Source organism: Aethalodelphis obliquidens, unplaced genomic scaffold (assembly GCF_003676395.1).
Source record: "Aethalodelphis obliquidens isolate GAN/ISIS:26980383/991018 unplaced genomic scaffold, ASM367639v1 scaffold45, whole genome shotgun sequence".
NCBI lineage: Eukaryota > Metazoa > Chordata > Mammalia > Artiodactyla > Delphinidae > Aethalodelphis > Aethalodelphis obliquidens.
The window spans coordinates 7,234,049-7,252,119 of record NW_020837989.1 but is presented as its reverse complement, the minus strand read 5'-3'; the positions used below and the strand labels follow the sequence as shown (position 1 = coordinate 7,252,119).

At 43.4% G+C, this 18,071-nt stretch overlaps 1 protein-coding gene across 4 annotated transcripts in view; it reads left to right on the top strand.

Annotated features, from left to right (window-relative positions):
• Positions 1-18,071, top strand: part of SLC36A1 (solute carrier family 36 member 1) — a 92,449-nt gene that overhangs the window by 20,120 nt on the left and 54,258 nt on the right. For all 4 annotated transcript variants that reach the window (XR_003427709.1, XM_027081497.1, XM_027081494.1 and 1 more), the window contains exons 6-9: positions 224-308; positions 882-1,100; positions 6,509-6,607; positions 10,910-11,076. Coding sequence is in view for 3 of the 4 variants with exons in the window: in XM_027081497.1 (XP_026937298.1) it covers positions 224-308; positions 882-1,100; positions 6,509-6,607; positions 10,910-11,076 (570 nt within the window). In the remaining variant the exon portion in view is untranslated. The remainder of the gene's footprint in view (positions 1-223; positions 309-881; positions 1,101-6,508; positions 6,608-10,909; positions 11,077-18,071) is intronic.

Below are 18,071 nucleotides of genomic sequence, written 5' to 3'. Positions count from 1 at the left end.
GCCAGGAAGGGGACCTCGGGAACCACACAGATAGCACCTCCTTCACCTTCCTCTAAGGCTCTAGACCAGTGGCACGTGGCACATTTTCTCCTCTTTCCTGGGCACACTCATCCTTGTCACCTGATGGGAAGGGTCTGTGATGACTTGGGAATAAGCGCTGTCTCTCTGGCAGTCTTGCTTGCTATCATTACGATCTTTGTCTTCCTTCCTTCCCCACCTGCAGGCACACTGTGGACTTCTTCCTAATCGTCACGCAGCTGGGATTCTGCTGTGTCTATTTTGTCTTTCTGGCTGACAACTTCAAACAGGTAGGCCCTGGTAAAAAGAGAGACTGGCAAGAGATGAGTGGACTTCCTGTTTAGGATCTCTTCCGAGCCAGTTTTGTTCAACACAAGAATTGAGATCTTAACACTTTACGTAGAACAGTGTCAGTGTCGTTTGATTTTATCTAAAGACCCAGGGCGCGGGACTTCCCCCGTGGTCCAGTAGTTAAGACTCAGCAGTTCCACTGCAGGGGGCACAGGTTCGATCCCTGCTCAGGGAACTAAGATCCTGCATGCTGCATGGCGTGGCAAAAAATAAATAAATAAATGAAAATTAAAAGAAAAAAAATACTTTAGAGAGACCCAGGGCGTCGAGAAACCTCAAGATGTCTTGCTGTCCTCCTGTCTTTAGGTAAGATGTGATCAAATCCAGTTCAGACATTCATTCAGGTGGCTAACAATTACGAAGATCTCCAAAGACAGTTCACCGACCACTAACTTTCTATGTGGCCTTCTTCACACGCTGAGCCTTTAGCCAAGAATCCCTTCTGGTGGGAGGGCCACTGGCCTTTGTCATTTGAGAGGGTTTCCCTGCAGCTTTTCTTCCCCTCGTTCTAGGTGATAGAAGCAGCCAATGGGACCACCACCAACTGCCACAACAACGAGACGGTGATCCTGACGCCCACCATGGACTCGAGACTCTACATGCTCGCCTTCCTGCCCTTCCTGGTGCTTCTGGTGTTCGTCAGAAACCTCCGAGTCCTGTCCATCTTCTCCCTGTTGGCCAACATCACCATGGTGGTCAGCCTGGTTATGATCTACCAGTTCATTGTTCAGGTATGACCCCAGGCTCCCCGCTCCACCTATTAAATAATCAGAGAAACAAAGAAAGTGAGTAAGTGGAACATAAATAGGGGTTTGTTACTTACGAGCAGTGTACTTAGGTTAGGGCTTCTCAGCGTGGGCACTGTTGACGTTTGGGCTGGATAACCCTTTGTTGTGGGGCTGTTCTGTGCATCGCGGGATGTGTAGCAGCATCCTGGTCTCTACCCACTAGGTGCCAGTAGCAACCGCTCCCCAAATTACGACAACCAAAAGTGTCTCCAGACGTTGCCAAATGTCCCGGGGTGGGGGAGCAAAATCATTCCCACTGAGATCACTGGTTTAGACTTTTTCCCAGTTAGATAATTAAGACATGATCATTGTATAAGATTGGAAAATAGAGAAAAATATTAAGATGATTCTTATATTAACCTATAACATTTATATTCTTATATTAAATAATATAAGAATCATCTTATCATATAATATATTGTAATAAGGAATATTATATTATTATTTTACCACTCCAGTTTTATATTTATTCAAATAGTAAATAATTCCTTACCACTCCAGTTTTATATTTATTTGTCAGAACTGTAAATCCGGTGATTATTCCACCTCACATAGCCCATGTGGGCAGGTCTGTGGGGAGGTGCAGGAGAGGACATCTGTATATAGATGGGTAGAAGATCAGGCTGAGGAAAATGTGCCCTTAAACACTGGTTGATTATAGACATTTGCCAAGACTTGAGAAAAGGAAGAAAATGAAAGCATGTGAATAAAAGAATAACTTTAAAAAAAGGTATGTAAATTTAATTCCCCAAATAACTCATCAATACATACTTACGAAAATACAGACAACACAAGTACCTTTTGAACACTCCATCTCCACCCTGAGTCTCCTCCACTCTGGGACCCACTGTGTGTGTTTCTCGGTCCTGCGAATGCATTTACACACTGTATTCCTATGTAGAGAAATATATAAAGCAAAAATTGGTTTTGTGCGTTTTTTTAACATAATTAAAAAAATTATTACACGTAGTGTTCATCTGCCTTGCTTTTTTTCTTTGACAATATCTCAGAAAGCCTTCCATGCTGATATACCTGGTTTCATCTCATTCTTTTTAATTGCTAAATAGTATCTCAGAGAATAGACGTGCTGTAGTTTCGTAGCCTGTCCAGTCATGTATCATCTGTAGTGTCATTTAGTATTATGACAGTGAATATTCGTATGCCTTCCTTCTTGTGGACATGTATAAATACTTCTCCAAGATAAGCATCTAGAGGTGCTTAGAGACGCAATTGCTAGACAGTGTGCACTGTAGAATTTTTTATATTGCCAAGTTGCTTTTTCCAAACGCTATTTACCAATTTCACATTGACTCCCTTCCACAGTTTGTAAGCAACCCCTTCTAGCCACACTGTGTCGATCTTTTAAATCTGGCTCAGTCTGACAGGTGAACATTACCTCATTTTCACAGTCTGCTTAACAGTGACCCGGTTACCCCCTGATGAGGTTTCTAGGAAAACAGTGGGTCATAAAATACAAGGACTTCCTGTACTGAGGAAATGGCATACTGAGTTTAGACTAACAGTGTAGTCAGTGAGCATTTACTGGTATTTCCTTCTCCCAGTAAGTCAGGTGGATGGCAGATGTTGACTCTTCTCCTGCAGAACTATTTTCTTTTTTTTTTTTTTGAATACAAATTTTTATTCTGGGTACTTTTTACCATTTCAAACATCATAAATAGCTAAAGACAAACAAACAAACAAAAAACATATTGCAAAAACAATACAAAAAGATTTAAAATATATAATTTACATATAATAATCATGTAAGTATATGTCTTCATTATATATATTTTATTCATAATTTCGTTTATAGCTTTATTTTAGTACCTTTTATGGTTCTAGTAATGTAAGTGATATCCTTTATAAAAAGCCTTGCAATATTCTTACTAGCAGTCAAGGTGCAAGAATACCAAATCAAACTAGCCAAGGATCTAAGCAGAACTATTTTCTAACGCATAAAATAGACAGCTGTCCATGTCCCATTTTTTTATGGGACTGGAAGGAGGACCTGTGAACACATGAATGACAATTTCCAGAGAGTTTCTTTCCCTATCTGGCCAATTAAGTTAAAACAAGCAAGGGTAAATAAATGTATGATTTAACTTTGTAATTAGAGATCTCAGTCAGTGCCTAGGACACACTGTGGTGAACGTTAAAGACAAAAACGGGTGATGCCAGCTCACGTAGACACCGCATTTAATTTCAAACCACTGCAGGTTGTTGGACTGTGGTCGTTGCTGTGATCAGAGGGCTGGGATGGGAATATGGGTTCCATAGCATCTCAGTCCCCCCTGAAAGTCCATCCAGGGCATTGCCTGTGCCTCGTACAACCTGCGCTTTTGGATGAGGCAGCCCTGCTGACTTCCCGAGAGCGATTCTGAGCCTGTCTCTGGGCTCAGCCAGGAGGTAGGCTGTGATCTGATGGTGCTATCTGCCCGGGTCTGGCTGTGTGTCCAGGAGCTTCATTTTGATGTGGTACACAGCTAAAGATGTCCCTCTGGGTTGCTTTTGTTGTTGCTGTTAGTTCTGTCCCATCTTGGCATTTGACCCCCTTTACCTTGATATTTCCTCCTGCTGTCCAAAGTTCCTGAATTTTCACCTAAACCCGAGCCTGTACGTGACCGATGATCTTGCGCCTCAGGCTCATGCCATTGTAGGAAGTCGCCTGATGCCTTCCCCCCGAGCAGCTGTCTTCATCATGTGCATGACAAATGGCACAGTTCTGAGCAGAGTGCCTTGCCCAGAAGGGCTCCCAATAAATCCAATAAATGTGTTATCACTGCATATCCTGAATTCTTTTTTTTTTTTTTTGGCCGCATCGCACAGCTTGTGGGATCTTAGGTCCCCTGACCAGGGACTGAAGCCGGGCCATGGCAGTGAGAGCTCAGAGTCCTAACCACTGCGCTGCCAGGGATATCCTTGATTCTGAGATGTATTTTTTCACAGTTAATAACGTTTCCAAAATTGGAGTACATCTGACAATCCTTGTGTACATTTAACAGCATTTTTTCAAAAAGCTGTTACAATTATATGATAATGTGGTACAAATGAGGAGGTAATACGTTGCAAGTGAGCCGATTTTAATTTGTACATTTCTTTGTAAATGAAAGTTTTTCCCCAAGTTTAATTCGTTGGGGTGTAAGGCAGTAGCAGTCATTATGTATGTAGAATTATAAATTCCTTCTGCTGGTCTCATTCACACCGGTATCCCCAGACATGTATTTTGAAATTCCCTCTCTGATATCTCAGCCCGATCTGATATATCACTCTGGGCAGTAGTCATCCATTAACCAACAGATCCAGTAACTTCCTGTTTTCAGGAACTTTAGTTACACTGTGACTGAGGGATAATTACGGGGTGATCTCACCCTCATATTTCATCAAAGAACAAAAATATTTACGAGTCTTGTCTTCATTCTAGGAACTGAAGTGCTTCTTTTTTATTTTTTATTTTTTGGCTGCGTTGGGTCTTCATTGCTGCGTGCAGGCTTTCTCTAGTTGTGGCAAGCAGGGGCTACTCTTCTTTGCGGTGTGCGGGCTTCTCATTGCGGTGGCTTCTCTTGTTGTGGAGCACAGGCCGTAGGCGCACGGGCTTCAGTAGTTGCAGCACGCAGGCTAAGTTGTTGCGGCATGCAGGCCCTAGAGCATGCAGGCTTCAGTAGTTGTGGCACATGGGCTCTAGGGCAGGCAGGCTTCAGTAGTTGTGGAGCGCAGGCTCTAGAGCACAGGCTCAGTAGGTGTGGCACACGGGCTTAGTTGCTCCGCGGCATGTGGGATCTTCCTGGACCAGGGATTGAACCTGTGTTCCCTGGCAGGTGGATTCTTAACCACTGCATCACCAGGGAAGTCCCTGAAGTGCTTCTTATGAGAGATCTAACTGATTTCTTAGCAGGGGCTCAGAAAAAAAAAAAAAAAAAAAAAGCATTTAAAAAATCCTTTTTATCTTAGGAAGACTATAATATAATTGCTTTGAAATCTTTCAAAGAGAAGCCTATTACAGAGAGGAATAGTAGATCTCTTTTTTGCTCTCTGATATTATTCCATCACGCTGTTAGAACATTCCCCATCTCTCTCTAGAGACCTCTTTAGGGAAATCAGTTTTAAAAGATTGAAAAAGGCAGTTTTAAAGTCATTTTTAAATCTAAAGGCCAAATTCTGAAAGGATGTTAGCTTCTGCCTCCTCTGAGTCCTGCTCCTTTGATACTGTCCATCACTGGGGACTCTTGCCCATTAGTCAGCCAGGTGGGTACATACTTACATTGTACCTGCAGTTATCAAGTGCCTTCGTTTTTATTTGCCTTCTTTTTAAAATGCTGTTTTTGCTATTTTTTTCCCCATATGTGCTGATACTCCTGTCGTGTGCCTATCAAAAATATTTTCCAAGTGTTGATTTACAGAATTTTTGAAAAAAGAGAGAAAGGGAAGTAGAGAAAGTGCTCATCTAAAAATCTACCACCTTTCCCTCCAGCTTTATCTGTGTGGAGTGTTTACGTAGTTGTATCATGGTGAATATATAAATTTAAAAAATATTTTTCTCATTATTATTTTATAAGCAGTTTTCATGTACTACTTAGTTATCCCACTCTTTACTTTTTAAATAGTGCATAATATTCTGTGTTGTATTGGATGTGCAGTAAACTACCTGTTCAGATGTTTGGGAGCATTTAGGTTGTTATCACTTACTGTTAAAAAGCCTTGCTCAACTTTTTTCATATTTTCATCATTTTTTTTCTACTTAGATTATATTTCTGGGGATGGGATTACCTAGTGAAAGAACATGATTCTTTTTATGCAGTCTCTAACATTTGAGGGTTTTTTTTATAATAACTTTAGTTTTTTAGTTTTGGCTGCATTGGGTCTTTGTTGCTGTGTGGGCTTTCTCTAGTTGCGGCGAGCGAGGGCTACTCTTCCTTGTGCTGCACGGGCTTCTCATTGCAGTGGCTTCTCTTGCTGCAGAGCAGGGGCTCTAGGTGCATGGGCTTCAGTAGTTGCGGCTTGCGGGCTCTAGAGCGCAGGTTCAGTAGTTGTGGGGCATGGGCTTAGTTGCTCGTGGCATGTGAGATCTTCCCAGACCAGGGATTGAACCCACGTCCGCTGCGTTGGCAGGCGGATTCTTAACCACTGCGCCACCAGGGAAGTCCCAACATTTGAGTTTTTAATGGTACTTTGGTGTAGTCTTTCCCCAAAGCAAGTAGGGTTTTCTCAGCGATGGAAAAAAAAAAGAAAGAAAGAATATAAATGTCCCCAAGTCACCTGTCCCAAACTTAGGAAAGTTTTGACCTGTCTGATGCTGGGGTTGAAATCATGAATCTCTGTATAGCCTTTGATCTGTTTTATTTTCTCTCTTTCAGGATATCCCAGACCCCAAATTCCTCCCCTTGGTGGCATCCTGGCAGACCTACCCTCTGTTCTTTGGCACGGCCATTTTTGCATTTGAAGGCATCGGGATGGTAAGAGTTGCACTGTGATTCTCTGGTGCCCTCAGTGTCCTTGAGGTCTGCTTTAAGGAATGCTGAGGAAATGCTATTAGAAATTATCTTCTGAGTCTTATTGGCCAGTTAATGAACAGCCTTTCAAAGACTCCACTGAAGTTTCCCAGCTCCAGGTTTTGGAAGTAAGTTGTATGTAATTTGAGAATGTTTCCCTTCAAGCCCTCTCTGTTGCACACTCATCTCCTGTGTGTGCAGTAAGCAGCAGTGCAGGGCAATTCTGAACACAGGATCTAGATTCAGACTGACTTGGGGTGAGTCCTGGCTCTGCCAGAGAGTAGCTGTGTGACCTTGTGCAAGGACTCGCCTGCTCAGAGCCTTCATTGTTTGCTTCTGAAAAGTGGGCTTAATGTTTAGTAGTAGTTAGGATTAAATGAGATATGTGTAAAGTGCTTTGTACGGTCTCTGACATACGGTGAGCATAAGTACTTTTTATTTTCATTAATAATACTATTGATTTTATTGTTAAATCAATAAACATATGAATGAATTCTCTGCCCTGGAACACTGTTGAGCTGTATTTTCCTTGTATAAATGAGTAGCCTTTAATCCTAGCTCAGCTTCCCCGTGTTGGTGCTGTGATTCCACCAAATTCTTCTCCTAAAGGGAGGGATCTGTCACTCAGGTGTACCTATTTTGGTTTTTATTTGTGTTTTTCTTAATAAAGGTCCAGTATTCTCTGAAGAAAGTTATTAGCTCTGCTGGCCTAGGGCTTAGGAAATGGGAAGACACTTCTTTCATGGAATATCTTTTTGTCCCCATCTGATTGTCCTGTCACCTTATACACTTTTAAGAAAACCTAGAAGCTGGACATTTTTTGTCACAATTTGAGGAATTGCCCAGGTGGTGTCCATGGAACGTGAGGCTCTAACAACATGGGGGAGGCTTTTCGAGTGGTTGTGTGTACGTGGTTGTCCTGAGGTTTTGAACCTTTCCCTGTGCTTGCTCTTGGGGCTTCTCATTGCCCAAGAAGAATGTCTCATCTTTTTTTTTTTTTTTTTAAATAAATTTATTTATTTATTTTATCTTTGCATTGGGTCTTCGTTGCTGCGCGCGGGCTTTCTCTATTTGCAGCAAGCAGGGGCTACTCTTCATTGCAGTGCGCTTGCTTCTCACTGCGGTGACTTCTCTTGTTGTGGAACATGGGCTCTAGGCGCATGGGCTTCAGTAGTTGTGGCTCACGGGCTCTAGAGCGCGGGCTCAGCTGTTCCGTGGCATTTGGGATCTTCCCAGACCAGGGCTCGAACCCATGTCCCCTGCATTGGCAGGCGGATTCTTAACCCCTGCACCACCAGGGAAGCCCCAGAATGTCTCATCTTGATTCACAGACATATATGGTTTCCCTGCTGCTGGGGCAGAGGGGCCTGTATTATAGCAGGAGAAAGAGGTCCCGAGCACTCGGGACTGGAAAGAAGAGGCTGAGTGAGTGCGGAAAGATGCCCGGGTTTCTTTAGGAACGTTGTACTGCATTTATTTGTCAGTTTCCCCTAACAGCACAGGGCAGAAATTGTTCTTTGCTTCATTTCATTAGCTGAGGCTTGGATACAGAGTGATTCTGTAATCGTCATTATCTGTTACTTCAAGATTTGTCCATGTTTTCTCTTTTTACAATAGAGACACTGCTGTTTTGACTGTTAGTTTGGATCTGAGGGCTGTTGGGCATGACGGGTAAGAGCAGTGGACTCACTGGGATTTCCCGTGCTCTCTCTCTTTCTGCACCATTGACCTGGGCTGGCTGGGCTGGAGGAGATGGGCACCCTGCCCTCTGGCTCCTGAGACTCTCCATAGAAAGAAACCGAAGGAAAGCTTGGAAACTGTTTCTCATTGGATGTGGATCAACTGAAGCTTGAGCCCCTTGAGCCGGGCAGCAGGGGGTGGGGGGTGGGTTGCTGAGGGCCAGTTGGAGATACAGAGCAGTGATACGCCCCAGAGCCCCAGGCCGGCAGCTGGCTTGCAGGGTGTGTCTGGCTCAGACCTGCTCTGCCTCATTTCCCTCAAGGAAAATGAGCATAAGGACAAGATCAAAGACAGTTGGGACGGGCGGGGGTGGGGGGTGGGGGGTGGGGTGGGGGGCGGGAGCAGTTTGATGTTGCCGTGACTCACGTTTTGGGAGTCAGACCAGCCAGGGCCCGTTGACAGCAGATCATGAAGGTTGTCACAGTCACACTTGCTATTTTCCCTGTCCCTATACGAACCAGCCTTCATTAAGGGCCTTTCCTAACAGTATGGAGGTTTCTCAAAAAACTAAAAATAGGGACTTCCCTGGTAGTCCAGCGGTTAAGACTCCTCGCTCCCAATGCGGGTTCGATCCCTGGTCGGGGAACTAACATCCCACATATCGCAACTAAGCCCACACACCGCAACTACTGAGCTTGCGCACTCTAGAGCCGGTGCGTGGCACCTAGAGAAGCCCACATGCCGCAACGAAGACCCAGCACAGCCTAAATAAATAATAAATAAAAATAAATTTATTGAAACAAAAACCTAAAAATAGAGTTGCCATGTGATCCAGCAATTCCAGCAATTCCACTCCTGGGCATCTACCCAGACAAAACTATAATTTGAACACCCCTGTGTTCATAGCAGCACTGTTCACAATAGCCAAGACATGGAAGCAACCTAAATGTCCACTGACAGATGAATGAATAAAGAAGATGTGGCATACACACACACACACACACACACACGCACACACACACACATACACACACAATGGAATATTACTCAGCCATTGAAAAGAATGAAATAATGCCATTTGCAGCAATGTGGATGCAACTAGAGATTATCATACTAAATAAAGTAAGAAAGAGAAAGACAAGTATCATCTGATATCACTTATATGTAGAATCTAAAATACAACCCAAACAAACATATCTACAAAACAAGAACAGACTCACAAATAGAGAGAACAGACTTGTGGTTGCCAGGGGGTCGGGGGTAGGGAAGGATTGAGAGCTTGGGATTAGCAAATGCAAACTATTACATATAGGATGGATAAACAACAAGGTCCTACTGTATAGCACAGGGAACTGTATTCAATAACCTGTGATAAATCATAATGGAGAAGAATATGAAAAAGAATATATATATGTATGACTGAGTTACTTTGCTGTGCAGCAGAAATTAAACACAACATTGTAAGTCAACTATACTTAAATGTTTTAAAAGAAAATTTTCATAATAAAAATTTTAAGTGTTAAAAAAAAAGGGGCCTTTCCTTGGCTTTGGCTAATGTTAAAGAAAGTCCTGGGCTTCCCTGGTGGTGCAGCGGTTGGGAGTCCGCCTACCAATTCAGGGGACACGGGTTTGAGCCCTGGTTCGGGAAGATTCTACATGCTGTGGAGCAACTAGGCCCGGGCACCACAGCTACTGAGCCTGCACTCTAGACCCCGCGAGCCACAGCTACTGAGCCTGCCTGCCACAGCTACTGCAGCCTATGCACCTGGAGCCCGTGCTCCACAACAGGGGAGGCCACCACAATGAGAGGCCCGCATACCATGGCTGGGGAGAGCCCGCGTGCAGCAGCAAGGACCCAACGCAAGCAAAAATAAAATAAATAAATTAAAAAAAAAAAAAAGAAAGTCCTCTGCTATGAGGGAGAAGACCGTGAGGATCAGTGGTTTGAAACAGGAGTCTGGAAACGGGGTTTTGTTATACATCTCCACGAGCCTCAACCTCCAGGGTCCTCTCGGTTTCTCTAACTTGGAGATCTCACTTGTCACTGCTAGTGCCCACCCCTTTTGAGGTAAGGAAACAGTTTCTGGGAACTGGAGTGGCAGTTTTCCCTGACCTGCATTTTGCATTCTTGGGACAGGTTAGTAGAGCTGTGATTTCAGGTGAGGTACAGCTGGCTTGGGCCACCACCCGTGTCTCTTCCTTGTTGCGCTGGGTGGGCATGATGCGAGAGGGCCTGCTGGGTGCCATGCCACCTGCATTTGAGGAGTAAACAGCACTCCCAGCCCACAGGGATCTTGTAGCCGGAGGCAAAGAGCCAGCCTGTGCCAGGAGTCCTGGCTTCCGGGCCTGCCCACCCTTACCTCCCGGGACTTCCTGCTTAGACAGCAGGCTCCAGAGATCCTCCAGCTCAGCAAGCGTAACTAATGAGGAACAGCTTGCATTTGTCTGTCTAGTCAAGGACAGATGTGCTTTGGGGGAAGTTGGGGATAGAGAAGTTACTTTTTTCTGAGAATATTACTTTGTTGTTGTCATTGGCCATTAATGTTGCTTTATTCTATGCTTTCTCTTCTCTCACTACTCTCCTAGGTTCTGCCCCTTGAAAACAAAATGAAGGATCCCCGGAAGTTCTCGCTCATCCTCTATGTGGGAATGGCTATCATCACTGTCCTCTACATCAGCCTGGGGTGTCTGGGGTACCTGCAATTTGGAGCTAACATCCAAGGGAGCATAACCCTCAACCTGCCCAACTGTTGGTATGTTGGGGAGGATGGAAGCCTGGGAGCACTGGGTTTTTAAAAAAATTAATGAGGGTCAGAATGTGATTTTTTCCTCCTCCCTATCTCTTAAATCAGCCCACTTCACTTTTTTAAAAAAAATTATTTTATTTATTTATTTTTGGCTGCGTTGGGTCTTCGTTGCTGCAGGCAGGCTTTCTCTAGGTGTGGCGAGCGGGGGCTACTCTTCATTGCGGTGCGTGGGCTTCTCACTGCAGTGGCTCCTCTTGCTGCAGAGCACGGGCTCTACGCGCATGGGCTTCCGTAGTTGTGGCACGCGGGCTCAGTAGTTGTGGCTCGCGGGCTCCAGAGCACAGGCTCAGTAGTTGTGGCGCACGGGTTTAGTTGCTCCACGGGATGTGGGATCTTCGCAGACCAGGGCTTGAACCTGTGTCCCCTGCACTGGCAGGCGGATTCTTAACCACTGTGCCACCAGGGAAGCCCCAGCCCATTTCACTTTAGCTCTCACTTGCCACCAGCCCCTAGCCTAGCACCATCCCTCCTTGGCTGCCCAGTAAGCCTTTTGGCTGGTTTCCCTGCCTGGGTCTGACTCTCTCTCCCCATCTGTTCTCCTCTTGTTACCCGTGTGAGCCATCTAACCCTTAGTGCAGTCATGCACTTCCCCATTGAGAAGGCTCAAAGGCTTCCTTTAGTTCTTATGATAAACAGGAAACCTTCAGTTTCAGGGCCTCAGTTTCAGGGCCTACAGTTTCAGGGCCTACAGTCAGGGCCACTCAGGCTCTAGCCCCACCCCTACCTTATTCCTTCTCAGTGAGGAGGACTCAGCCTGGGCGTCACTTTGTTTGAGAAACTTCTCCGATGTCTCAGCCGCAGCAATTTCAAGTCTAGGTCAGTCGCCCTCCTCTCTGCTGCCCTGGAGTCCCGTGAGGATCCTGTTCTAATTCTTCTCCCATTGTGTTGTAGTTGTCTGTTTACCTGTACTGTGATCTCCCTACATTGTAAGCTCTGAGGGCAGCAACTGTCCAGTTCGTCATTTTACTCCAAGCCCCTGGCACAGTGCCTGGCATACGATCAAAACCCAGTGAAAAGTTTTTGAATGAAAAGGAGGACTAAGCGCTGAGACTGTGAGGCATTTATAAATGAGGAGAGGTTACCAGGAAGCCAGTGGGGCCCAGAGGATAGAGGTGATCTGCCGTGTCCCAGCTCTACGGCCTTGGACAGATCACAGCTTCTCACTGCCTCAGTTCCCCTTTCTGGGAAATAAGAACAGTCATTTCTGCCAGGATTGTCAGGAAGAGCAAAAGATGTGTGTGAGCTTTCTAATACTGAACTGGCGCTATGGGGAAGTAGGATGCTGCAAGAGCTTTATGCTTTGCGTGAGTCATCCCGATGGAAATGGACGCTGCATGGATTGGCTGATCCCCTGACTGACGCTGCCATTTCTCCCCGGAGATCTGAGCCCAGAATGGTCAAGCATCCAGTCCATTGACCTTGAACCGTTCTAAATAGACGGAGAAAGAGGAGGGCAAACCTGCCTGGTTCCCAGTTTCTGCTGTGCCTGTCCCATGGCTGTCACCTGCTCCACGTGCAGGTGCAGATGGAGCCTCTCACCGTGGGCCCGGGATGCTTGGGAACCCTTCTGTATCTCATTTTCCCTAAGTCATGGTTGCTGTATTGTAGAGAAGCACTGAGACACACTGAAATGCTTCCTAAAAAGGTAGATGTCACAGGGTGTGTCTTCAGCAGCAGTTCTGTTCGGAAGATTACAGTTTCATTGCAGAGAGCAGCCGTGAGCAGATTCTGAGAAGCTTGTCGAATGCCCTAGGGATCAGAATAACCTTTCAGGCCAGTCTGGTTTTAGAACTCTGATCAGTGAGGCATTGTACAAGGACAGATTGAGAAAATCGAGAAAAACGTCTTTTCAGGAGTATCAGCGTTTCGCACAGGACACCCTAATCAGCAGGGCTTTGGGGACTAGGTTTGTTGTATGGCCAGCCAAGTGGTAGCCCTGAAATGGGCTTTTGTTTTCTGAAAGTCTTTCTCTTTCCCTCTGATGCCTGCTTTTAAATTTCCAAATGTTCCTGCCCTTTCAAGAGAGAAGAGTCGGGTGGTAGCTCGCATAAGTGAAGATAAGTGGATCAGGGGCCGCAGAAGCAGCCCACATAATCTGAAGCCATAGCTGAGCATCTGTCTTCTTTCCTCTGATGTTTCAAACCCAGCTACCCTGATCTTTCTGCCTCCATTCGGGTGTGATTTATTTGGCCATCCCAGCAGGTGACTATCCTGATTCTAGACTTGCCAGCACTCCAGAAGGCTTCGGTGCTGCACTGAGTTTAATTATAGAGCCACTAGCTGTTTTTTTCCCCAAGGATTTTTATCATCTCTTCTTGGAACAAGTAAGACATTTTGTCAATCTCAGTTTCTTCCAGGATGTTCTGCTCATAGCATTAGAACATCTTCTAGGTATTAATTTCGACCACAGAGGAATTCAGTATGCGTCATGCACAATATAATCACCACTTTTAAATAGATTTCCAAGGCAGGGAGGTCTGTGTTTCTCACTTCATAATGCATGAGGGTCTTATGTGAAGTGGAGCTTTGTTTAGGGGCAGTGTCCTTCCCTTTAATGATCAAGTCAGATCTGTGAATACTTACTGATGATACCATTTTACTCCTCTGCACAGTCCTAGGCCTGGGATAAGATAGACATGTCCCATGGTGAGTCAGCAGTCTCCCTGAGAAGCTACACATGAAGCAGTAGTAGGATAGTAACCCTAGTGGAATGCAAAGATGGATTTTGCTCCTGCCTCTTGCCCTGTGTGGTCACTGTCCGATTCTAGGGAGCACTGAATTAAATGGGAAGGATATAAATAGGCTTGTTGGAGTTATATTGCATTTTTTTATAACATCTTTATTGGAGTATAATTGCTTTACAATGGTGTGTTAGTTTCTGCTTTATAACAAAGTGAATCAGTTATACATATACATATGTTCCCATATGTCTTCCCTCTTGCGTCTCCCTCCCTCCCTATCCCACCCCTCTAAGTGGTCATAAAGCATCAAGCTGATCTCCCTGTGCTATGCGGCTGCTTCCCACTAGCTATCTATTTTACGTTTGGTAGTGTAGACATGTCCATGCCACTCTCTCACTTTGTCACAGCTTACCCTTCCCCCTCCCCATATCCTCAAGTCCATTCTCTAGTAGGTCTGTGTCTTTACTCCCGTCTTGCCCCTAGGTTCTTCCTGACCTTTTTTTTCCCTTTTTTCTTAGATTCCATATATATGTGTTGGCATATGGTATTTGTTTTTCTCTTTCTAACTTACTTCACTCTGTAGGACAGACTCTAGGTCCATCCACCTGACTACAAATAACTCAATTTTATTTCTTTTTATGGCTGAGTAATATTCCATTGTATATATGGGCCACATCTTCTTTATCCATTCATCTGTTGATGGACACTTAGGTTGCTTCCATGTCCTGGCTATTGTAAATAGAGCTGCAATGAACATTTTGGTACATGACCCTTTTTGAATTATGGTTTTCTCAGGGTATATGCCCAGTAGTGGGATTACTGGGTCATATGATAGTTCTATTTTTAGTTTTTTAAGAGACCTCCATACTGTTCTCCATATTAGTTGTATCAATTTACATTCCCACCAACAGTGCAAGAGGGTTCCCTTTTCTCCACACCCTCTCCAGCATTTATTGTTTGTAGATTTTTTGATGATGGCCATTCTGACTGGTGTGAGATGATATCTCATTGTAGTTTTGATTTGCATTTCTCTAATGATTAATGATGTTGAGCATTCTTTCATGTGTTGTTGGCAAATCTATATATCTTCTTTGGAGAAATGTCTATTTAGGTCTTCAGCTCATTTTTGGATTGGGTTGTTTGTTTTTTTGATATTGAGCTGAATGAGCTGCTTGTAAAGTTTGGCTTTGTCAGTTGCTTCATTTGCAAAATTTTCTCCCATTCTCAGGGTTGTCTTTTGGTCTTGTTTATGGTTTCCTTTGCTGTGCAAAAGCTTTTAAGTTTCATTAGGTCCCATTTGTTTATTTTTGGTTTTATTTCCATTTCTCTAGGAGGTGGGTCAAAAAGGATCTTACTATGAGTTATGTCATAGAGTGTTCTGCCTATATTTTCCTCTAAGAGTTTGATAGTGTCTGGCCTTACATTTAGGTCTTCAATCCATTTTGAGTTTATTTTTCTGTATTGTGTTAGGGAGTGTTCTAATTTCATACTTTTAAATGTACCTGTCCAGTTTTACCAGCACCACTTATTGAAGAGGCTGTCTTTTCTCCACTGTATATTCTTGCCTCCTTTATCAAAGATAAGGTGACCATATGTGTGTGGGTTTATCTCTGGGCTTTCTCTCCTGTCCCATTTTTTTTTTTTTTTTTTTTTTGCGGTACGCGGGCCTCTCACTGTTGTGGCCTCTCCCGTTGCGGAGCACAGGCTCCGGACACGCAGGCAGAGTGGCCATGGCTCACGGACCCAGCCGCTCCGCGGCATGTGGGATCTTCCCGGACCGGGGCACGAACCCGTGCCCCTTGCATCGGCAGGCAGACTCTCAACCACTGCGCCACCAGGGAAGCCCTAGTCGTTTCCCTACAAATTGTGAAAGTTTTTGTTCTAGTTCTGTGAAAAATGCCAGTGGTAGTTTGATAGGGATTGCATTGAATCTGTAGATTGCTTTGGGTAGTAGAGTCATGTTCACAATGTTGATTCTTCCAATCCAAGAACATGGTATATCTCTCCATCTATTTGTATCATCTTTAATTTCTTTCATCAGTGTCTTATAATATTCTGCATACAGGTCTTTTATCTCCTTAGGTAGGTTTATTCCTAGATATTTTATTCTTTTTCTTGCAGTGGTAAATGGGAGTGTTTTCTTAATTTCACTTTCAGATTTTTCATCATTAGTGTATAGGAATGCCAGAGATTTCTGTGCATTAATTTTGTATCCTGCTACTTTACCAAATTCATTGATTAGCTCTAGTAGTTTTCTGGTAGCATCTTTAGGATTCTCTATGTATAGTATCATGTCATCTGCATGATACTACATCTTTACTTTTTCTTTTCCGATTTGGATTCCTTTTATTTCTTTTTCTTCTCTAATTGCTGTGACTAAAACTTCCAAAACTATGTTGAATAATAGTGGGGAGAGTGGGCAACCTTGTCTTGTTCCTGATCTTAGTGGAAATGGTTTCTGTTTTTCACCATTGAGGACAATGTTGGCTGTGGGTTTGTCATATATGGCCTTTATTATGTTGAGGAAAGTTCCCTCTATCCTTACTTTCTGCAGGGTTTTTATCATAAATGGGTGTTGAATTTGTCAAAAGCTTTCTCTGCATCGATTGAGATGATCATATGGTTTTTCTCCTTCAATTTGTTAATACGGTGTATCACATTGATTGATTTGCATATATTGAAGAAACCTTGTATTCCTGGGATAAACCCCACTTGACCATGGTGTATGATCCTCTTAATGTGCTGTTGGATTCTGTTTGCTAGTATTTTGTTGAGGATTTTTGCATCTATGTTTATCAGTGATATTGGCCTGTAGTTTTCCTTCTTTGTGACATCTTTATCTGGTTTTGGTATCAGGGTGATGGTGGCCTCGTAGAATGAATTAGGGAGTATTCCTCCCTCTGCTATATTTTGGAAGAGTTTGAGAAGGATAGGTGTTAGCTCTTCTCTAAATGTTTGATAGAATTCCCCTGTGAAGCCATCTGGTCCTGGGCTTTTGTTTGTTGGAAGATTTTTAATCACAGTTTCAATTTCAGTGCTTGTGATTGGTCTGTTCATATTTTCTATTTCTTCCTGGTTCAGTCTTGGAAGGTTGTGCTTTTCTAAGAATTTGTCCATTTCTTCCAGGTTGTCCATTTTATTGGCATAGAGTTGCTTGTAGTAATCTCTCATGATCCTTTGTATTTCTGCAGTGTCAGTTGTTACTTCTCCTTTTTCATTTCTAATTCTGTTGATTTGAGTCTTCTCCCTTTTTTTCTTGATGAGTCTGGCTAATGGTTTATCAATTTTGTTTATCTTCTCAAAGAACCAGCTTTTACTTTTATTGATCTTTGCTATCATTTCCTTCATTTCTTTTTCATTTATTTCTGATCTGATCTTTATGATTTCTTTCCTTCTGCTAACTTTGGGGTTTTTTTGTTCTTCTTTCTCTGATTGCTTTAGGTGTAAGGTTAGGTTGTTTATTTGAGATGTTTCCTGTCTCTTAAGGTAGGACTGTATTGCTACAAACTTCCCTCTTAGAACTGCTTTTGCTGCATCCCATAGGTTTTGGGTCACTGTGTTTTCATTGTCATTTGTTTCTAGGTATTTTTTGATTTCCTCTTTGATTTCTTTAGTGATCTCTTGGTTATTAAGTAATGTATTGTTTAGCCTCCATGTGCTTGTATTTTTTTACAGGTTTTTTCCTGTAATTGATATCTAGTCTCAATGCATTGTGGTCAGAAAAGATACTTGATACAGTTTCATTTTTCTTAAATTTACCGAGGCTTGATTTGTGACCCAGGATATGATCTGTCCTGGAGAATGTTCTGTGTTCTCTTGAGAAGAATGTGTATTCTGTTGTTTTTGGATGGAATATCCTATAAATATCAATTAAGTCCTTCTTCTTTAATGTATCATTTAAAGCTTGTGTTTCCTTATTTTCATTTTGGGTGATCTGTCCATTGGTGAAAGTGGGGTGTTAAAGTCCCCTACTATGATTGTGTTACTGTCGATTTTCCCTTTTGTGGCTGTCAGTATTTGCCTTATGTATTGAGGTGCTCCTATGTAGGGTGCATAAATATTTACAATTGTTATATCTTCTTCTTGGATCAATCCCTTGATCATGATGTAGTGTCCTTGGTCTCTTGTAATAGTCTTTACTTTAAAGTCTATTTTGTCTGATATGAGAATTGCTACTCCAGCTCTCTTTTGATTTCCATTTGCATGGAATATCTTTTTCCATCCCCTCACTTTCAGTCTGTGTGTGTCCCGAGGCCTGAA